Source organism: Charadrius vociferus, unplaced genomic scaffold, assembly GCF_000708025.1.
Source record: "Charadrius vociferus isolate BGI_N301 unplaced genomic scaffold, ASM70802v2 scaffold136, whole genome shotgun sequence".
In the NCBI taxonomy this organism is placed as follows: Eukaryota; Metazoa; Chordata; class Aves; order Charadriiformes; family Charadriidae; genus Charadrius; species Charadrius vociferus.
This window is the reverse complement of record NW_009648960.1, coordinates 3,790,457-3,803,217: the sequence shown is the minus strand read 5'-3', so window position 1 is coordinate 3,803,217 and position 12,761 is coordinate 3,790,457. Positions and strand designations below refer to the sequence as shown.

At 38.7% G+C, this 12,761-nt stretch overlaps 1 protein-coding gene across 1 annotated transcript in view; it reads right to left on the bottom strand.

Annotated features, from left to right (window-relative positions):
- Positions 1-12,761, bottom strand: part of KANSL1L (KAT8 regulatory NSL complex subunit 1-like) — a 61,479-nt gene that overhangs the window by 40,856 nt on the left and 7,862 nt on the right. Inside the window, exons 2-3 of the mRNA XM_009887576.1 lie at positions 4,202-4,343; positions 199-396 (exon numbers count right to left, since the gene is read on the bottom strand). Of these exons, the coding sequence (XP_009885878.1) occupies positions 199-396; positions 4,202-4,343 (340 nt within the window). The remainder of the gene's footprint in view (positions 1-198; positions 397-4,201; positions 4,344-12,761) is intronic.

The following is a 12,761-nucleotide window of genomic DNA, read 5'->3' as shown; positions in this document are numbered from 1 at the left end:
TAACACAGACAGGTCAGAATACAAGGTTAATTTGTAACCTGGTGTACAATGTAGTTATTTAAGCCCTTCAATTCATCAGCACCCACTCTAGGGACTGTGAAATATCTTCCTTTTTGGAAGTCATCACCATGGAACCTGCCCTATTTCTGAAGTAAATCATTTGGCTCCATTGACGGTTCCGTTCTCATTTTACTTTACCTGTTTTTCTATGTTTCGTAAAAGCAGGGTAGGACTGCTGGGTGACATTTCAAAGTCATGCTCCGGCAAAGAATCCTGTCTCTCAATGGCAGCTTGCGAATTCCCTGTGGCGTTTAATAAAGCTTCTTGGTCTGTCAATTGTATTTGCTTCTTCAAAATGTCTTTTGGAAATGGGAATTCTTCTAAGATCACCATCCCCTAGACAACAGCAATTGAACACAGTTGGTTGACAATGGATTAACCCTCCTAAATATTTTTTAAGGGGCAGTTGAACCTGGCACATCCCCCTTAAATCCTCCCAGTAACTCTTTGAACCCCTGAACTACATTTTAAATACACTTAACAGCTAAAATATCAAAACAGTAGGTATCTTCATTAATGAAAGCTGCACCATTTATGCTACTCCTTATAACAGCCATCACTCTAGTTTATACCACTGCTTAAACATCTGTGCCAAAATTCAAATCAGAAATTCATACTTATTAGAGCAACTATATAATCATTTCCCCGTTGATTTAAGAGGAGATTTTTCTGTAAGAAACAACCCCCCTTTGATTTGAAGGAAGTTGGTTATAGTCTTTGCAGCGGCACTATAAAGTGCTCTTATTCCTATCCATGTTCTAAGCAAAACATCAAGGTTGTTATTTTTTATGTAGCAGAGATGTATACAATTCAAAACAAAGGCCTTTTACAATTTAATAATTGTTTTTTTTTAAGGTGAGCATTTTTAGAGTTTCATAATTACAGAAGTAACTATCCTAAATATTCTAGCAATCTCATTGCTTTTCAAGACAATCTGCACAAATACGGTATCTGATGTGGTCTATCGCCTAGAATGCCACCTAATAAGATAAATATAACTTCATATGATAGGGAAATAACAGAGTTTCATAAACGGAACTAGGAAAAGAATACCCCCATTGTGTTTTCCACATGACAGATTAGAAAAATAAAAGTGTATCAAATACAAACCTAGATAACATCTCAATTGGTTTAACATCTTAAAACATTAAACAAAATAATAAGCAAAAATAACTTTGTAACAGTCCAAAACAGTCCCTCAAATAGTCCCTTAATTTGTCATTATCTTGAGCAAATAAATTTAATACTCAGAAAAGGCTATCAAACCTCTACAGGATTTTTCCAAAGAGAAAGGGAAAGAACTTACTTGCTTTTAAGCACTGACTGTTACTCAGATATCAAGCAGATACTAGAAGAATGGGACCATTCAATTACACTGCCTCAAATTTTTCTTTCTAGTAAGAATATTCCACTAAAACCAAGGAAGACTGTCATCATGTGAACACAAGGAACCCCTATATTTTTTCTTTAAGCAAGACAGACTTCAACCAGCTTGTGGCTGCGGAAAATTAAGAACTCTGTAGTTTTATTCACACCTTGACTCCTGCCTCAGCAGCAACTTAACCTGAAAAATGAAAGCAAGTCTCAAAGAGACCAGGAGAAAACATGAAATTGTCCTGTTCTCACTGTATCTCTTATTCCTCTGAGTTATAAATTCAAAGATATTCTCTAAAAACAAACGTAGGTGCTTAAAAACTTGCTTTAGCGCCCAAAAGGGGCACAGAGATTCTGAACTTCCATCAAGTCAACCCTAGATTTTCCACATTCCTTACCAGGTAGTAGCCCATCATCTGTGCTTTTCCATTTACAGCGGATGGAAACAAATCCAGACAGGATACTACGATCCTACAATACTACAATCTGTAGACCAACAGCAGTTACAAAGTAGGCAGTACGTAGAAGGAAATTCAAGTATAGATCTAATTTTTATGTGCCACAACAGGAGGAAAAGCTAGCTCGACTGCTTTCAGACTCTTTTAGAATTTAGAATCTTTAGATCTCTTTAGTAAAACAATCATAGGTCATGACCACAGAGAGAGTGAAAAAATAACTCACAACAGTCTAAAACACAAATTCCAAAGTCGGAAGAATAGGAAGACACACAGGAAAAGTGGTGAAAAGAGAGGGACACACCCTCTGCTTTCAATGGAATTTTATTTTTTTAAGTTGCAGAATCCTGTTGACCAAGCACAGAAAGAGGAAAGCAGAAAAGGAAGGAGAAAACTGACAGACTCTATGAAAAGGGAGAGATGGAACAGGCACAGGAGAAAAGAGGAAGAGTAAACAATTAGAAGACTAATACTGATTATGCAGGAATTACAATTTAAATGAATTACAACCAGTATGTTTTGCCAATGACACCCCCCCCCTTCATGGAATTGTTTTGTTTTGTTTTGCAGGTAGGCATTTTTTTTAAATGTAAGGACTCTCAAAGATCCAGAGCTGCTACTTCTTCGTGCATAGAGACGGACAAGACACAATGCACAATGTAGTAGGCCAGGAAACTGCCCACAAGTTAACCATCTCCCTTCCTATTGCGTTACAGTGTTAGAGGAGTGGTGTTTTGCTTGAAATCATTGTTCACTAGCTATGAATCACATTTTTTTCCACTCAAAACACATGAAAAAAACTCTGAAACCATTAAACACAGCATACAAATTCTAATGATATTGTGTAACTACTTTGCAGTCACTAAATGAAAACAAAGAGCTCTTCTATCAGCCCACGTGTCCTTCTGTAGCTGCTGCTGCACTGATGTACTACAAATACATATACAAAAAAAACACAGCCAAAGAAAATACGTGCTACCTTCACTATGGGACACAATGCCAAATACTGAATACTGCAGCTGGTAAAAGGGGCATGAAGTTTGCAAAAAGGAATGTCACTAAAGATCTCCACCAGGAAGATGACTAGGCTCCAAGCCAACATACCATCTAATGAGAAGAAAATGCGTGACTAAAAGAACGTTCTTTCTCTCATTTCTCTGTTATTTACTTCTCCATCTTCTGCAGCTCATGAGACCCAGGTCATCCTTAAGGCTGATCGCTTTTGGGTGCAACAGTGTGCATGTACCTGGTATTTAGGACAACACTAAAATATGAGCATTCTCACCCTTCACCAAAATACAAAATCTCCTTTCACTTCTGCGGGCAGAGGCAGGGCAGACCCTTAAAGGCTCTTCAATTATTTTTTAAAGAAAAAACCTGACTAGGTAAAAGTTGCAAGCAGGAGAGACAAAGACGGACATGAAAAGAAAGGCTTTGAGGGCAAAAGGAGAAGAAGGAATAATTTTTCTTTATGTGATCAGAGGGAAATGCTCTCTGGGGTGATTTCCCTCTCCTTTTAGACTCCCTCTATGTCTCACATTCAGCCACATGAAGTCTAAAGCATCTTCTGGCTTATCTCCATCTGTGCTTATCTGACCCCAGCAGAGATCAGACAACCTACAAGGCTCATCAATGGAGACCCAAAGAGCTGTCCTCTAAAACAGCTCGCTATCACATCACCACAATTATCACAGGTTTTGGCTTCTTGCACACGAGAATGACCTGGGGAACCCATTAAACTGATAGATAGATTATTCATGTTTTAGGAATGTGACTTTCCCACCGTCTAGCCAGTTTGATTTACAAAAACTAGTACGCGAGTTACACACATTGGAATTTTAGTAATAATTAATCCTTGACCTGTTCAAAGTGCTGTACAAACATTAACTAGCTAATCCTCAGAATAAACATGCACTGTAAATAACAAAAAAACCCACCCTGAAACCCCACTACACAAAAATGAATAACCAACCACCCCACCTGAAAATCAAATCTTGCCTCTTCTGCAGAGGGAAAATCTAGTGAAAATACAGTACTTTGTGCTGTGCCCCTGAAAGTCACTAACAAAGTCACTAACTGTACAGATAGGAAGGTAAGAGTTCCTGACTCCCAGTCCTGTACTGGTGCCTCTAGGGTACAATACTTTTTAGCTCCTGATGTCCTTCTCATTAACCTTTGCATGCGATAGCCTGTGAGGATACAAGAACTCCAAGGCAAAACAAACAACAACAATGAACCAAATAAATAAATATTACAAGAAACACTGTCAAAAGATTATTTGAAAAGCCCATTTATGAGCTTACAGACAATACCTTGGTGGCACGTATCTGCCTGTGAAGGTCAGTTAGTTGTTGGATTTTGTATTCTAGTTCTGAAATCTGGGCTTGAAGCCATGTCCAACGGCTGCCAATTCTAGCTCTGTCTGCAAGCCACTTCCATTCAGAAGTATAGCTGCTGTGAAGACAAAACGCTGGTTAGTCCAAAAATAAAGATAACCACATTTGCACAAGAACATTTTTGACAGCTGCTCTGCCTCATGTTGCAAGCATCTCAGTTGCTTTCAGAAGATATCTGATTATACCCATCCAGTTTCACATCAGCTTATTTCTGTAACTACAGAACTTGCCCAAACCAGTACAATCAATGCTCACTGGCTATTCCTGGGCTAAGCTAGTTTCTGTTCTGTACTATAAAATCCAGAGCTGGAGAAACTACTGAACTATATCAGTTAATGCATATTACAGATTTGTAAAGAATTCCAGTAACTCCACCAGCAAGAATCCAAATTCTTACACCACACTTCCTCCCACAAGCTTCCACAAATATTGTTTGCTAACGACTGGAATCTAATAAAACACCATCCAGCAGTGACCAGCTAGATATCAAGTCAGTGCCCAAAAAATCAACTAAGTAGTTGAGATTTCTTCTATTGAAGCTATTTTATAAATACAGCTGTGCCAGTATATTCTGGCTACTATATATCTTACTGCTGCTTACAAATAAGTGTATTTTGTAACACAAAAGATATGCTTCCTGGTACTCGGCATTGTGCTTAGCTTAACTTTATTATGCTAAATTCATCACTGGTATCAGCAAACTTCACTCAATCTACATATTAAATAAATGAATGACATAATGGTACCACTCAACAAATAATATCCAGTAAGTTTAAGCAACAGAGACAACACAATGCAGTATTTTAGCGTGCAACTTCCACTAGTATCCTACCATTAACTAAGTTTATTTCTTTAAACAAAATGATTGGTGTTTTTTTCCCACTAAAGTTGTCAAGTAGTTTGCAAAAGCTAACTTAAAAGAACTGTAAAAAAAAAAAAAAATCAACTTCAGGACAAAAAGCGCTTTTACTTAAGTTACTGGGATAACTACTGGATCTAAATCCTGGATGACACTCTATGCAATTCTTGCACAGGCAGAACACATGATCCTCTGTTCCCCAGGCAATGAAGAGTACTGAAGTATCACAAAAGATATAAGAAAAAGCAGATGCTAGTCAACTGGCATAGGAACACCACACAAGTGCAATTGTTTCATGCACAATTTTGTGTCAACTACCTCAACAACGAAATAAATGTAATGCATTACTCTGCAGAAGATGTTAGACATTTCCTGGCATAAGTAGAGAATCAGCAAATTTGAGAATCCTAATATTTTCAGGGCAAAGATTATAAAACATAATATAACTAAAGATCTCAGAACTTTCAGTCTACTTTAGCTACCATGAATAGCATGAATAGATACAGGCTCCATTAGGTTACCTCTAAAATTCATAATTTCCTCCCTTTTCAACATAAATTGTCCGCCCACATAACTTACAACCAGCTTAAATTCTCTTCTCCACAGACAAAATGAATAAATGAAATTAGACAGGAGATTGAAATGTCCTGTTTAAATCCAGAGTCTACGTGCAAGCAAATAAAGTGGATTATCATCAAAAAGAAACTCAAAGAACTCTATAAATACATACCATAATAAATTATTTAATTTTGTATATTCTATTAGTGATTTTGTCCTAGGAAAAAAGACATATGAAGCAATCTTGTGAATATCCATTTTTCTGACAACCCCTTCTTATTTCTCTTTGCTTTCCCATTATCACCAGCACATAGTGAATAGCCGTGGTTACTTATGCTTTAACCAGGTCATCTTGCCAAGAACTTCTCTGGGATTGACAGCTTTTGCATGTTTGTGCTTTTGGAAGTCATAAAATACAGTTGGTGGGGAAAGGGAGGGGGGGGATCCAAATTCCTAGTTGGCCCAAGTCAGAGTTCAATTAAATAATGTGTTCACACAAGTGTGGTGGCTAGAATAGTTAGGATTTATCTCCCAATCCTGGGATAGCAAGAAGCTAATCCTAAGAAAAAGATACTTAATGAGGCTGTAACAAATCCCTTAGTTAATAATTTTAACCAAAAAAGTTAAATAGGAATAAACAGGGTCAACCGAGAAAAACCCAAGAGGAGCGCTTAGGTGCTTATTTCTATTCCTTTCTGAAAAGACAAATGAACAACCAACCAACCAACCCCCCCAAAACCAGAACATTATAACAAGAAAGCCCGAGTAAAAGAAAATAAATCACACTGACAGAATTACCTCCCAAGTTAGATGCAACGGTTTGGGGAGAAAGGTGAGCTATCCTCAGAGAGACCGAGGAGGAGGGGCAAGCAAATGAGGAAAAATAAAAATAGATACACTGTATGAAATCAGCATGGCAGTAAGGGAATCCATAATCAATATCAAACCACAGCAGATAACAGACTAACAGTTAAATATTGTAACCTAAAAACAAACAAATTCTAGCCTTTGTATTTTGCCGTCACATATAAAAAAAAATCCTCTGCAAAATTACATCACAAGTTATTTTTCAAAAACGTGCTTGCAGTTTTTTTTACTTAAACACAATATTAAATCTTGAATTAACTGCATTCATGTTAACTATATTATGCATATTTTTGCTTCATTCTAAAATACTATGCAAGTATTTCTTACGGCTTTAAAGTGTACTGTATAATTAAACTAACAGGATTTAATTACACTGTAATAATGATGTCCTTAGGCTCCTCTATAAGGAAGAGTTTCCACCAAACTAAGCACAAACATTTTAAGCTCACGCCAAAGGAAGCAATTTTAGCTTCTCTCTCCTGCCAGCCAAGGCTGCCCTGTGCCCAGCGCCTGTACAAGCCCTTGGGCAGCTATATGGTGACATGGATTAGAGAGTCGCTCACGGTAATTTTAACTTCAGATGCAGGGTGAATGAAGCAAGTTTAAGTCTAGATCCCTTTCCCACTTTTGATGCCTTACAGACAGGCAGACACACACACTTTTACACTGCCACATGGGAAGGGGCAGGAAGCTCAGGGCAAGGTAGTGAGCGTGAGTTCACACTTACAGGATTGGAGGTGAGAGCACTGTTAAATTCTGTTCCCATCTCAGTCACTCGCGTTTGTTTGATCTTGCATTATTTATTTACCATCTTTGCCTCTAAGTTTATTTCTCTACAAACTATTTAGTAAACCTTGTAACTTCTCAGAGGAAGATTAGAATCACTATAAACTATCCTCACACTCCTAAAGTGAGCTGTTTGCATGCAAAGTAGCATGGTCACCCAAGTGCAAATGATAATCTACTACTGCAATTAAAATTATATAAAAATATAAAAAACATCTGTAAATCTGTTCCTGGGATGTTAGAGAGTACAGCATAACATTCACTCAGAAAAGAAAGCCGTTTCAAGATGATACCAGTGAATTCATTAATTCTGCAAATCCAGAAAACAAGAAAAAAGAAACAAACACACACAATGGGTTACAAAAATAACCAGGCCTGTTACCGACGGAGGAAGTCAGAGCAGGTGCTGAAGTAGAAGCTCCTGCTCTGGTTCTCTGTTGGGAATGAGACAAGAAATAAGTTTCTGTCTGTCTCACTTCCTGTGTGCTCCTTTTACACAGCATCTTTACTTGGTTTCCGTGTTTTCACTCTAACATCATACATCCTCCACAGGATTTTTCTTATGTTGAGTACTGCGTCCAGCTCTGGAGTCCCCAACATAAGAAAGACATGGACCTGCTGGAACGTGTCCAGAGGAGAGCCACAAGGATGATCCGAGGGCTGGAGCACCTCTCCTCAGAGGAGAGGCTGAGAGAGCTGGGGTTGTTCAGCCTGGAGAAGAGAAGGCTCTGGGGAGATCTTATTGCGGCCTTCCAGTGCCTAAAGGGGCTCCAGGAGAGCTGGGGAGGGACTTTTTACTGGGGCATGTAGCGACAGGATGAGGGGGGATGGCTTTAAACTGGAAGAGGGCAGGTTTAGATTAAACATTAGGAAGAAGTTTTTCACTTTAAGGGTGGTGAGGCACTGGAACAGGTTGCCCAGAGAGGTTGTTGAGGCCCCATCCCTGGAGGTGTTCAAGGCCAGGCTGGACGTGGCCTGGGGCAACCTGGTCTAGTGGGAGGTGTCCCTGTCTATGGCAGGGGGGCTGGAACTCGATGATCTTCAAGGTCCTTTCCAACCTAAGCAATTCTATGATTCTATGATTTTCAAATTTGTTCTTCTGCTGGCAACTCAATATAAACCATGTTACATTTGCAAAAGTTTCTTATCTTCAGTAACGTAGTCCAGTGAAATATTAAACTTTCATATAAACTTACTGCTCTTGAGATGACTCTAAATCTGCAGATGATGTCCTGCACTCATCCAAGACTATTAGAATTGGAAAAGAACAGAGCAATACTGATTTTGTATGAATAAAACATCTCATTTAAATTTCCCTAGAAGAACACACTGGAATTGCATCAGAGGCAAAATTTGTCTCTACGTGAGGTACTGGCTTGCATTTCCTCTGTTTTGATTGAACTCCAGGAGGTCAATGTTGCACAGCTTGCAAGAGAAGAAAGAAAGAAACGCAGAAGAACAAACAAGGCACAAGAAGCACAGACATAAATGTAGACAGTCAAAGTATGATTAAAAATATAACTAGGAAGCAGACGTTTGGGCTGTTACTGTGTCACCCCAAAGTATGGGAAAGAATTCAGCTGGGGATTGTCAGCACCAGCAGAGGCAGTATAAGCATTTCATCAAAGCTACTTGCTTTTGCTGAGACCAAAGAGGCAAGTGAAGAGCAGTAAATAATATACTGCTATTATAGTCAGCGCTATTGCTTGAACTGAAAGAAGTTTTAGACATGATCTGTGGACAGAATTTATGGATAAACCACTCAACACTCTCACCTTTTCCAAAACTGAAAAAATAATTGAGAACAAACCATGCTTTTATGTAACCAAACCAACATCAGAGAATGCAACAGGACTATGAGAAGTATTTCCAGTGCCACCATTATGTTGTGGGTGAGATTTATATTTTCCCAATAGCTAACATCAGTCTGTCCCAAAAAATAAAACCAGGCAACCTAACTGAGTGCAAAGGGGAACTGCTAACCAAGATAAAATTGCTGTGCTAGACACACACTGTTGTTTGGGTTTTGTGCATGGGTGGGTTTTTTTGTTTACAAGAGAGGAGAAGGGATGGAATTCAAATCTTTTAGGCATATTTTATTTTTCTACGCAAACAAAACAAGAAGCCTGAAAACCAGTTCATAAATAATAAAGGAGAAACACAGTGGTGTTTAAAATGTACAAATAATACTGAATGTGGGATTGGTATTAAGTATCCAGGAAGGTGGATTCAAATAGGTATGATGATTACAGGAAAGACGCAGCCCTGTGCCCAAGGTAGATTCTCCACAAGTATCTTATATCCTGAAAATTAAAAGGAAACTGAGGCCTTCGTAACTCCCAGTGAGAACAAGTAATATGCCCCTACCATGACACATCTGCAGAGACAATGACAGGATGCTTCCTACTGAACAGGAAAGAAGCATGCTTGCAACAGACCCACATCAATGCACGTTTACCAACCCAAAACAGAGTCTCCTTCCAAAAGGTTTGTTTCAAAGAACACCAATGTTTTCAAGTTACAACACTCTTAAACACGAACAAGCCAGAAAGCAAGGCACCCATGTAGTGTGGGTGGGAAAGACTTCTCCAATACCAAAATTCTGCATTAAACTTAAGAAGGACAGATGTTCCTGACATCCCCTCACACTTACATTTCTGCTCAGTTTCCTAACATGGTGTATTTTGCTCTTTCTGCCAGACCATGTCCCCTTCAGTTTAGTCCACATTGTTCTGGCATCCAGTTTTCAGTCGATGTAGTCCTAAAGTGACCCCGTGATCCTGACCTCTACCATCCCTGTTGGTTCATCTCCTCCTCTCGCTGAGAACTCCTGGGCTATCAGAAGCCTACTGCCACTCATGTGACAGTGAAGTATTTGGGAGCAAGAAGCAGCTCATAAACTACAGACTGATTACCCTCAGGATAAAGAGCTAATCACCTTCCTTGGTGGGAGTCACTGAAAACAACTGCAGAAGTTTGTAATTTTGATGAAGGACTCACCTCTGGAAAATGAAAAGCAAAAACTCAGAAAGTTCTCCAGATCTTTAAATCCCATCCAGACATCATATGACTCACAATGAAATTCATGAGACTTAGCACACTGGAAAAAAAAAAATCATGCATCCCCCAATTCTCTTGGGAAGCTCACTCAGTTCTACAAAAATACGAAAGAATTCATATTCGCCACATAGCACTCTATCACAAATACTCAACAGCACATTAGTATGGTGGGGACCCCACAGGACGGGAGCTGCAAGCCTGTGAACTTCCTGAGCTGCCCCTAATTTTACACCAGCATTACAGTCACTTTTCCTGTGACTACACATGGCAATGCTGAAAAAGCAGCTGGCGTGAATACAAGCATTTTCTTGCGGGCCATTAAGGGGAACGCAGGGCTTCTGATACCTTCTGTCAACATGTTGGTGAAAATCAACATGTCCATTTTTCTTCCCGCTGCAGACACTGACAGTAAATAAGAGATTATCTATGAAAAATAAGAGATGGTACCATATAATACATATATTTAAATTACATAATAATAATACATGCATTTAAATTATGTAAATTCAGTTATGTAGTGCATGTATTTTAGAACATCTTATCTAGATTTTACTCATAAAAATGCCCACTTCCAACAAAAACTTCCAACACTTGTAATGACTGAACAAACATGTCCAACTATGAAATGACCTGTAAATGCTTTCTCAAGGACCAATTCTTCCAGCACAGCTACTCAATGTTTGTTTTCGGAACGAACTAACTTCAGTTGCTGTTAAAGTATTAATTCCCCTGGACCAGTTAACAGTCAAACCCATAACAACCACATAATTAAAAAAATAGCGAGTGCTCTTTTATTAACTCAATCTTTTCTATGCATTCCAGAGTGCAAACAAGATTAAAACAAACTGCAACAAATATCATTCCCTGGTATCATATCCAATCAACACTACACAACAAACCACTATTTACTCTGACAGTTAACTATCAGCCTTTGCCCAGATCATCCAGGAGTGCTTGCTGCAGACTGACTCCAGAGAGCAATATGCCGCCGTTTTGTGACAAGCAGCACTAAACCAAGCTATGCCCTGAAAAAAAACCCAAACCAATGAATTACGAGAAGTTCTCTGGTACTCAAAACTATACTCCAATCTCTGTGAAGACCTGCAACCAAGTCATTCTTCTGGAGCCTCTGGGGTTGCCATCTTCTTTGGTGTTTAAACAAAATTCTTACCTGGCAGAGATTTTCCTCTGAAACGCTACACGGCTTCAGAACAGATGGGTTACAGTTCTCCCTATCATCTACAGACATCGGCAACTGCTTATCACAACAATTTCTGGCACCCACACCTGGTCCCACCATCTCTGACATAGTGTTGCCATTTAATACTTTCAAAATTGCATCCAATAACATATGTTGATACTAACACATAATACCTATCTTATCTTCCCAAACCAAAAAACTTTATCCAGTTGAACATTTCTCCATCAGGCCTGAGGAATTTATGCAGTAACACCTCAAATTATCAAGCATAACTGTGATTCTCTCTTGAACAGAAAATTCATGGTACAGGACTAGAGTAGGGGAAAAAAAAGAAGTAGCAACAGAGTAAGACTCTTACATCTTCCACAAATAAGTTTAGAAGGGACAGTGGAAAAGGGAGAAGAGGAAAATCAATATTCAGCAAAAAAAAGGCTGTAGAAGAAAACTGAAAATATAAAAAGGGAGGTCTCTGCACTTGGATACCCTAGCAAAGGAGAAATTTTGTAAGACTTTCACACTGGACCTACATATGCCCTCTCATCTGAGAAATCACATCTTCCAAACTGAGGAGATGCCACAGTCAGTACTTGCCTGCTATTGGGTTCCTGCAAAGAACTGCATTATTACTGCAGGTTTTATATTAGAAACTAAATTGTTACACTTGCACTGAATTGTTAACTCAATTTAGGGCTCAACAAAAGAAATTAAAAATTCAGCTTCTTAAAGCAGTGTTGTCTGTTACAGTGCTGAAATTTTCCAATGGCTGGCTTCACAATGTGGTAGGTGCTTTTCATCTTCAATTTCATTTACGTAATTCTTTAAGAGCTGTTAATGATAAAAGGCCAAATTGGTTGGTGGAGATGGGGTCAGTTAAAATATTAACTGCCCAAGAAGTAAAAACCTGTGAAAGGTAAACCACCAGCACCACTTTCTCTTTTAATAAAATAAAAAAACAACACTGCGAAATGCATATCTGCTAATATCTTTTGTTAAAAATATTTTAAAATTAATTTTTAAGATTCCATTGGCTCCCCCAGACCCCAGATTCTTCCACTAAACCTCAGTGTGCTGTAGATCAGACCAACACAGAGCAGAGCAGCAGGTAGTACTCACATGCGAAGAAAGAAACTTGAAGAACACTGGGG